At 35.7% G+C, this 9,491-nt stretch overlaps 3 protein-coding genes across 7 annotated transcripts in view; 1 reads left to right on the forward strand and 2 right to left on the reverse strand.

The window, feature by feature from the left end:
* Nucleotides 1–132: 132 nt before the first annotated feature.
* LOC100176213 (valacyclovir hydrolase-like) lies at nucleotides 133–3,570 on the reverse strand. Its single transcript, XM_002127013.5, has 7 exons — nucleotides 3,413–3,570; nucleotides 2,919–3,025; nucleotides 2,309–2,475; nucleotides 1,827–1,980; nucleotides 1,412–1,566; nucleotides 1,116–1,222; nucleotides 133–653 (listed from the first exon to the last, which is right to left on the reverse strand). The coding sequence occupies exons 1-7, from the start codon at nucleotides 3,493–3,495 to the stop codon at nucleotides 548–550; spliced, it is 879 nt and encodes a 292-aa protein (XP_002127049.2). The 5' UTR covers nucleotides 3,496–3,570; the 3' UTR covers nucleotides 133–547.
* A 1,689-nt stretch (nucleotides 3,571–5,259) lies between these two features.
* Nucleotides 5,260–6,150, forward strand: LOC101242729 (lysine-specific demethylase 8-like). Its single transcript, XM_004226439.1, has one exon. The coding sequence runs from the start codon at nucleotides 5,260–5,262 to the stop codon at nucleotides 6,148–6,150; it is 891 nt and encodes a 296-aa protein (XP_004226487.1).
* Nucleotides 6,151–6,863: 713 nt separating this feature from the next.
* Nucleotides 6,864–9,491, reverse strand: part of LOC100177783 (tolloid-like protein 2) — a 22,241-nt gene continuing 19,613 nt past the window's right edge. For all 5 annotated transcript variants that reach the window (XM_018813229.2, XM_018813230.2, XM_026835896.1 and 2 more), the window contains 4 exons: nucleotides 9,146–9,193; nucleotides 8,684–8,862; nucleotides 8,000–8,180; nucleotides 6,864–7,663 (listed from right to left, as the gene is read on the reverse strand). In XM_018813229.2, coding sequence (XP_018668774.1) covers nucleotides 7,536–7,663; nucleotides 8,000–8,180; nucleotides 8,684–8,862; nucleotides 9,146–9,193 — 536 coding nt within the window. In that variant the 3' untranslated portion in view covers nucleotides 6,864–7,535. The remainder of the gene's footprint in view (nucleotides 7,664–7,999; nucleotides 8,181–8,683; nucleotides 8,863–9,145; nucleotides 9,194–9,491) is intronic.

A 9,491-nucleotide genomic window follows, 5' to 3' on the forward strand; every position in this document is an offset into this window, starting at 1 on the left:
ACGAGACTTGTTTAATACGATAAATGTTATATACTGTATAAGAAAAACTTATGTTTTGGTATAACTAGATGTGAAGCAAGATGTGTTTAAATATATAATGACTGTCTGGTGTAAAAACGACATGACATATTATAATATGATTCAATAGAACCCCACCATCTATTAACTTGTCAAAATGCTCAACACACGTATATACTACTACTTCTATGTAATGACACATCTTGAAGCAATTCACACAATATTTTCAGACTAATCTGACCACAATCATTGCAACATAACTCACAAAAATTAAAGATTTAGAATCTAATACGCCATGTTGCATAGGAATAGTAGTGTCTATACTACATCTTACTATGATGATAAATAACATGATTAAAATGCAATTATATTGCCAGTAGAACAACCAACACATTCAGCGGCCCTACTCACTATAGATGTTATTTGGAAACAAATTTATCTTATAAAGTAGTGGTAATGCATGTCAACAATTCCTGCCTTCCTGCATTAAAAGTTTGATGCATATGATGTTATAATTGCCATTGTTACATCACAGATTGGAAGTATTTTCAAGCAGGAAACTTTGTACAAGCTCGTTGAATCGGTCGGCAAAACGTAGATGAAGATTGTGTTTGCCATCTTCCCATACTACTAACCTGTGTTGTTGGGAATGTAGAAGTAACATACAGTAAGTATAAAAAGACACTAATGTTATAACTTGACAGTGAGCATTGGGTGTAGGGATACACCATGTGTGTCAGGTGTATAAGAAGACACAAATGTTATAACTTGACAGTGAGCATGGGGTGTATGAATACAACATGTGTGTCAGGTGTATAGGAAGACACTGATGTTATAACTTGAGAGTTAGCACGAGGTGTATGAATACACCATGTGTGTCAGGTGTATAAGAAGACACTAATGTTAAAACTTGACAGTGAGCATGAGGTGTATGAATACACCATGTGTGTCAGATGTAAGAAAATGCTCATGTTTAAATTGATAGTGAGTATGAAGTTTGTTAATATTATTACACCAGGTTAATTCTTATCATTTTAAAGTAATAATATTTTCTTAGTACTGCAAGAATATCAATACCAAAAAGGACTGCGATTTACCTTGAATTCTGAATATTCTTAGCAAAATGTTTGGGGTGAAAATCAGGAACAAGCGCATCTTTTTGCCCGTGGATAATCAATGTGTCGGCTTTAATTTTGCATAATTCCTGATTCATAGATAAAAGACAGACAACTTTAAATTAAAATATTTGAAAATACAAGAAGTAAGGAATATTTTCCAAGAAAACTGGCGGGAAATGATTAATTTGCAAAACGCTGCAAATTTAAAAAATATATTACAGATATAAAATTTATTTTTGTCTCCACCAAAAACACTTGTGAATTTTTTTGCTGACCTCGTTGTAAAGATTGGTATCCTCCTTTCTGCCACCAGCCATCTCAGTGAACATGTCAATCCATGCGTGCCATGTCTTCTCAAAATATTCCTTTCCATAAACCTCAACCATTGGGTTTAACATTGATTTACTCCACGTTGATAAGTCACGGATGCCTGGGGTGCAAAAAAGGGTTGGTTTGGTAGCATGAGGTGTAGAAGTATTGAGTACAACATAATTATACATATGAATATAAAGACATTTTATGTACACAGTGAGCATGAGATGGTAATACGCTAAGTGTGCCAGGTGTATAAAAAGACTGCTTTGACTGAGAAATAAAGAGGCGTACGAATATCAATCAACTGAGTGTGTCAGGTGAATAAGACAACACACACCTATATTGGTTTAATTTTGTACAATTATTCAACATTACTTTGATATAGTTCAAGCTCCTGTTGGGTGAAATATGAATTTCCTCCCCAAATAACAAGTTTCCTAACTCTCTCACTCCACCTAGCTGCCATAACTGCAGATATATTTGCCCCATCACTCCAACCCAGCAGTGAGTAAGTTTCGAATCCAAGATTCTAATATAGAAGGCAAATTAATCCTAAAATTCAAAGTATTTTAAAATGTTTGCTATGAAACGTCTAACTGCAATAATTTTTTTTGGCTTGAGCTACCTATTTATGTTACGACTGCAATTATGAAATTTATATGAGTTAGAATAATAAAACAAATGTAGTCTTCTTTACTTTAGTTTTGAAGAATAAGTAGTGGTATATCGCTCTAAAATATGTCCCTTTTCAGTCTTATTTTGCTAATGCAGAAAAAAATAGTTCACACAAGTTTTTACTGCAGAAAAAGTAAAATGTGTTAAAGTTAAAAAAAAGGTTACAAAACTACAATGAGTACCTCCATTAGCGAAACTGCATCTTCTGCGTCACGAAAAATAAAGTCTGGTTTACATTCCCGATTCGGAGGACGTGATTGGCCGTAACCTCGAGGATCCCAACCAATCACAGTGAACTTGTCACGATTTAAATTTTCCAGTTGGGGTTTAAAATCTGTCTTGGTGGATCCTGAAATTAGAGAATGAGTGAGTACCAAATATAATAAATAATATAATTATTCTAATATACTTTAATATAGGTGATTATAAAATTGTATTCTATATGGGTGTGACAAAACATCCTATGGTTAAAAAGATATATCCTACAACAAAGCTAACCAAGGAGCTGAGATTTAGGGCAGAGTTGGCTCATTAGCAAGGTACATCACATTGGTAACTCTTGTACCTTGACATAATTTAGTTAAACTTTTAGTATTTCACAAACATGTCTTGAAATAAACAAAATAAAGTAGTGATAGTGCAATGATCAGCTGATTTCCAATTAAAAGCTAACAATGTAAAAACTAAAAAATAAATGAAATATAAACGAGTATAGACTTTTATTTTTTGAAAGTTATGGCACTCTGACTTTTCAAAAGTGAGACACCTTAATTTTTTGCTCACATAGCTTACCTAATGCACCTGGCACAAGTAACACAACATGTTCTCCTGTTCCCACTTTCTCATAATACAAGTTAACACCATTCACCATCACTTTACTCCCCATTGTTCTTGTTGATCTAGATGTTACAGATACAAGTGGTTAACTACACTCCCTGGTAAACTGTTGTCATTTCAATGCAAGAATGCCACAAATTTATCCTCTGTGGCAGGGCTACTTTAAATACTTTATCCTCGCGTAGCCCTAAAACGACAGTTGTTATAACACTGGTTTAACACCTCGCGCTAGCTTGCGAGTTACCACGTAGGTTACTTTGTAGGTGTTTATTTTTTTGGATTTTTTCATTTATGTATTAATGTATGTATGGCTGATAATTTGTACAACCCATTAGTGATCACTGGGTTACTTTTTAATTATAATATGAGTGATTGACTGGTCCAAGGCATTTGCTATAAAAAAGCTAAAGTATACTAAACATTAAACTATAAGTCAATTATTAACTTACTTTTTATTGATGTACAAACCACGATTAAGAAATGACCAGCATTGTGTTTTAGCAGTAGATTGTAGAAATTGTTTAAAGAGCATTAGAAAAAGCTATTTTTATGCTGCAATAATCGACGGTCATTTTTTATTCAAACCGTTTTGTCACTTCTTAATATTAAAATGACTGTCGTTTACTGCTACATTTGTTACAGAGCCATAAAGAAGATAGAAGTACCTACGACTCTGATTTGTTACTGTATCGAAAAGACAAACAAAAAGTCCAGTTTGTTTACGTACGAGGTTATTAACATTACGCATGTACATATATACTACTATCGGTGCTGGTGAGGAATCCTCCCCACCCTACTATCTTCTGTCAACATGTAACCGATTACATAAACCAATGATAAATAGCATTAACATTGACAATTGACATAAAACAGTCATCAACAGCAAAACTTGCAAAGCAAAAGACGCCGAAAACTATCCGGTGGTCCCCCGAACTCGAAACAGAACAGCCTGTCTGGGGTTTGGCCTATAAATGGGAACTCGCCTTTCGTGGTTGTGACTCGCTTTTCCTGCGTGGTGGGGCAACGACAGTTGTAATAACACGGATTTTCTGCATCATACACCTGGTATTCGTTTACGCGTACTTTAGTGGGTAATGGTCTTTTTAAAGTAGGACTGACAATTAAGAAAACCCATACCAGACCACTTGTTGCAGCGTTGCAGCAACTGCCGTGAATTGTATTGCCCAATGACACTTACGCTTGTAGTAATAGCACGACATGCCTTGAATTTGTAACCCCTGGGTTACTTGCAGCCACCCAAACCACTTTGTTCCGGCACCAGACGACTTTTACAGTTAAAATTATATGCACACATGGACATGAAGGCCAGCGTATATCAAACTTCTGAAAGTACAAAGCAAAGAGATTCAAACCAATATTGGTTTTATTCTCCTTGGTACAAATAATATATAGTAGGGTGGGGGGAGATGGGACACCTTTTTATTCGATTTTCTCCCAGTTGGTAGTAAACAAAGAACATTCAAGGAATTATAAAGTCGTATCGTCACGACTCCCAAAGACCGTCGTTAATTGTCCAAACTACTGCCAGGATATTTAAATATTATGTGCTAAGGGTGTCCCAACTTCCCCCACTGTACTATAAAATGCTTAAAAACACGTTATTTATCAGTTTATCTATTCTTCCTAAGGAAGTAATCGAAATTCCTTTTCTTGGAAAATCACCATCGCATATGGATCCCTTTACGAGTGTCTAGTCAGTAGATGATGTGGTTTGGGCTCATAGAGAAGTTAGTCAGAAATGAGGTTTAGCCTTGAAATTAGGTAAAGATAAACTAAAGTTGTATATTATATATTAAGATACAGTACGGTGGGGGAAGATGGGACATCTTTAGCACATAATATTTAAATATCCTGATCGCGTTTGAAGCAATTAAGAACGGTCTATGGGAGTCGTGACCCATACGGTTTTATAATTATTTAAATATTTTTTGTTTACTACCAAATAGGACGAGAAAATAGAATGAAAAGGCGTCCCATCTTCCCTTATTCTACTATATAGTAGATTGAGGGAAGATGGGACACCTGTTTATTTTATTTTCTCGTTCTATAGTAAGTTCAAAGAATTATAAAACCGTATGGGTCACGACTCTCATAGACCGTTATTAATTGCTTTAAACGCGATCAGGATATTTAAATATTATGTGCTAAAGGTGTCCCATCTTTCCCCACCCTACTATAAGTCTAATGAAAACAAAAGCGGAATATGTATGACGCCTATTTAATCCTAAAGTAATAAGTTTCTAGATTTTGGGTTGGTTCTAAGACGCATAGCATCATGAAAAATAATGCTGAGATCTGTTTTATCATGTTTACTCTGATTTCTGTCTGCTACGCAAGTGAATCTTCATTCCCTGAAGGACATCTTAAACCTTTTGGCTTTCACCGATCCCCCACTGTGCTCTTGGACGAATTTACGCTTGAAAATGCTCCCAAACCGGCAGAGTTTTACGAAAAATACTTCAAAAGGGTAAAGCCTGCGATTTTTCGTGGCGGTTTAGTGAATACTGATGTATTTAAGCACTGGACAAACGATTATCTGAAGGAACATTACGGAGAATTAGAAATGAGAGTTTTAAGATTGGATGAAAAAAAGGATGATGGTATGCTAGCACCGTTGGGGGAGAAGTATTATGGCCGGGATACGATCCGACATTTTGTAGATCACTTCCAAAGCGAGGAATCCAACAGTTACATGGTGTCTGAGCTACCAGCTCAAATGTACAAAGAGTTTCCTGTCTTGCCTTCGATTGGGGCGTGCGGAGAATTCACGAGAAACTTTATTGAAGTTGACATTTGGTGGAACAAAGGTGGAAGCTCAAGCTTACTTCACGAGGATTCGAATGATCAACTCAACTGTCAACTGATTGGTAGCAAGCAATGGAAGCTAGCAGAGCCACAATACACGAAATGGGTGTATGAGCAAGAGGAAAACGGTAAGGACGCCGACGGTGGAGCTTCTTTGTTCGATCCAATGGCTGTGGATTTGATTAAATATCCGGATATTGTGAAAGTTCCATGGACAAATGTGACCCTGCACGCTGGGGATTGTATATTTATTCCGAAAAGTCACTATCATCAAGTAAACTCGTTTGGCAATAACAGCTTAGCGGTTGTTATACAATTCGGTGTTGATTCCAAAAAGAATAATATGGATGTTTCAGACTGACTTGAAAGTACGGATTACAAGACACCAAGACTGCTTAGCGAATTCGATGTAATGTGGAAATGGTATGGGGAAGGGTATATGAACTTTGGGCAAACGAGTTTTGTACAGGTCAGAGAAAATTTACTGAATGAATTAAACAATTGTGAAAAAAACTGCAATTCTGAGCAGTTTCAAGCAATTTGTGAACTTAGTGCGAATTGGTGGTGCAACTCAACACGTATATTTAATTCGCTGGACACAAATAAAGACGGATTGATTACAACAGACGAAGGAAATACAGCAACCTGGGATCAACTGCGAATATTCTCTTCCGAAGTTTGCCCCTTTCAGCCGACTAATTCAGTTTTATTTGAGGCGCAGGTAATACCTCGAACAAATGTGGAACGTATACTTCACAGGGCACCTAGTAAACTCAAAACCTTGAAAAGAGAAACATGGTTAAAAGTGTACCAGAAATTGAAAGGAACTTCTTTTATAGGAGACAGAATCTTCACGCGTCTTGTGGGTTCGAGTGAGATTAATGAAGTCAGAAGCGAAAGCGTTACGGATGAAAATATCAAAACAGCGCTGGAAGATTGGTATAATGTAGAGCAGAGCATAGCTAAGGATCCGTTTGAGTATAGCCATGATGACGTGGAACATGATGACGTGAAACATGATGACGTAAATGAACGAAATGAACTGTAGTCAGCGTTTTCTCAATTAGCTACAAATTTGTTTTAATGAACATTATTTATATTTAATGCGATTTTTGTAGTTAACACAAAGAATATGTTTTTTGTATGTCCGGAGCGTTTCTATAATACATAATCATGGTATACAGAATAAAATGGCCGGTTGGTACAGTTGTATATATATTGCCCAGATACGTAACTTCTGTGAGTCTAACCCTGATCTGGTGCTCATAGAGTTAAACAATTCTTGTGTAAAATATGGTCAGGATCTGGTGCTACGATTACGGAACCGACAAAAATCAAGTCCAACCAATTGTTATATAAAAGATATATATTTTGCCTAAATAGCATTGTCAGTCATTTCGATTTAAAAAAGACATAACAATTGGGTGGGCTAGATTTTTGTCGGTTACGTTTTCCGAGCACCAGATCCTTGCATTATGGTTTGTTTGGCAAATAAGGTAACACAAGCTAATACAGAGGTTTAAACAAGTAAGGCTAATGTATGTTTGTGTTATGAAGTTTATGCAAGAGGTCTCTTATAGAACACAGACAGATATAATATAAATGGGGAAAAGATTTTACAGAACATATTTGTTTGTGATCTGAAGGGTCAACGTTGCCCCGCCATACACCGGAAAATCTCTTCACAGTTATAATACACCTGGTAACAACATATACAGAATACAGATATAACACAATGATGGGATATTATAGTAATAGTGAATATATTGAGAAAGCAACAGCAAATACTAAGCCTGTGTTAACTGGGTGAAGAATCCTTGCTTTGCTGGTGGTGGCCAGTTGAACTTGTTGATTGTTTCCGTTGGTAGGGGCAACTGAACAAAGATAAAAAATAAATAACATCATTTTATTTTTGTTTATCTCTTTGAATACAGCAGCAAAGATCAGTTTAATAAATAAAACAGTGTGTAAAAGGATTAGCAACAAAACAACAGTGGTGAAAAGCATGCTTAGGGTAAAACTACTTAAAGTATCATATAAAAGCTGCTAAACCAACCATAAATAACTTAAATTTAGTTGTTTAAACACATTAATGAATTTTTTTTCAATTACATAGCTGTTTATATTATTAAATATTTGAGCCCAATGAGATTTTACCCAAAACAATATAACCCATTAAACCCAACAAACATGTTGAACAGTAGTCTCACCTGCAGGTCTCTGTGTAGGAATTGGTCCGGTTGCAATTGAGAAGAAAAATTCAAAACCTTGCATGTCATTGTTATCATCAGTTCTAAAGGTCAAAGTCATCATGTTCGTGCTTGAATAATAAACTGTGCTTGAGAGATCGCCACCCAATGTAACAACTCCCATGTTTGTAATGTTAGTAATCTGAATAAAAGGAAGTAATTTGTATATGCACAATTTACAAACCCCCCCAAAATAATGAACAAAGTAACATATAGTAGATTGGGGAAAGATGGAACAACTTTCATTCTATTTTCTTGTCTCATTTGGTTGTAAACAAAAAAATTCAAAAAGTTATAAAACCGTATCGCGACAACTCCCATAGACTGTTGTTTAATGATTAAAACACGATCAGGACATTTAAATATTATGTGCTAAAGCTGTCCCGTCTTACCCCACACTACTATACACCATAACTCTTAATATATTAAAGCAGCAAGCTACAACATTTACTTCCATGAATAATATATAAACATTTCATTTCATCTAAAGCACAAAAAATTCATTTTTGGTATGTAGGATTTTTTTTAATTTCTTATATATATTATGTTTGTGAAATCATTCAAACCTCCAGTTTCTACAACAACAAGATATAAAATATTCTTAATCCTACAACAGTTGATTAGAGATGCCATAACTATTCTTACATCTAAGGTGTCACAGCAGTTTTCAGTTGAAAATGAACTAAGTCTGAGTTTGATCCTTGAGTTTTGAGGAGCTGTAAGTATCCACACACAAACCCTGCTGCTGAGATATGGGTTTGGATAGTTAGGGGATCTGAGTGGTTGTTCAGAAGATAAAACCTCATAGTTTGTCCCACAAGGCTCTGTGAAAACATTATTATGACAAACTAAGATTAAGCAAAATATTTTATTATTTTTAATTACAACCACTTTAAGTCTAACTAATTTTTAATATGCATGAGTTTGTATATTGGGCGTGTAGTTTACATTTTGGAAATAAGCCAGCTCTGGCAAGCCTCGCCATAGGCCCTTACCCAATTAGATGTAAACTGTAGTTTCATGTAGAAATACCATGTAGACTGGATTACTTTTTATACAAACATAGTTGCTGTTCTATGCTGCTAACATATTTTTTACCATGCCTACCTGGATTAGGTATAACTGGTGTGGTAGGTATCTGGTTGTTCCGTGTTTCTGAAAGACAAAAGTGCATATATGTTTCTATTTACACGTTACATTTAATAGTAATAATAAATGGAGCATCTATCTTTGGCCGAGCTGTCGAAGGAAGAAATCTCATCTATTACCATTAAAGCCCTTGTCATCTACCTTTAGAAAAGCGGCAGGCATTAAAACTGGTGAGGTCCATGCGGTCGCACGTGTTGGAGTAATGGGCCAATCCTGGCCTCAATCCTTGAACCCATGGTGTGCCGTGGGACCTCACCAACATAAAATGGATAGAAAAAGATTCCCCACAGTCAGTTTGTTTGAG

This window comes from Ciona intestinalis, chromosome 9 (genome assembly GCF_000224145.3).
Source record: "Ciona intestinalis chromosome 9, KH, whole genome shotgun sequence".
NCBI lineage: Eukaryota > Metazoa > Chordata > Ascidiacea > Phlebobranchia > Cionidae > Ciona > Ciona intestinalis.

Coding starts and splice junctions, on each gene's coding strand:
- LOC100176213 (XM_002127013.5), bottom strand. CDS start 3,495: ATGCTCTTTAAACAATTTCTACAATCTACTGCTAAAACACAATGCTGG. Junction 2,476..2,918: donor ACTTGTGCCAGGTGCATTAG/GTAAGCTATGTG, acceptor CTCTAATTTCAG/GATCCACCAAGACAGATTTT. Junction 1,223..1,411: donor ATACCAATCTTTACAACGAG/GTCAGCAAAAAA, acceptor TCTATGAATCAG/GAATTATGCAAAATTAAAGC.
- LOC101242729 (XM_004226439.1), top strand. CDS start 5,260: ATGAAAAATAATGCTGAGATCTGTTTTATCATGTTTACTCTGATTTCT.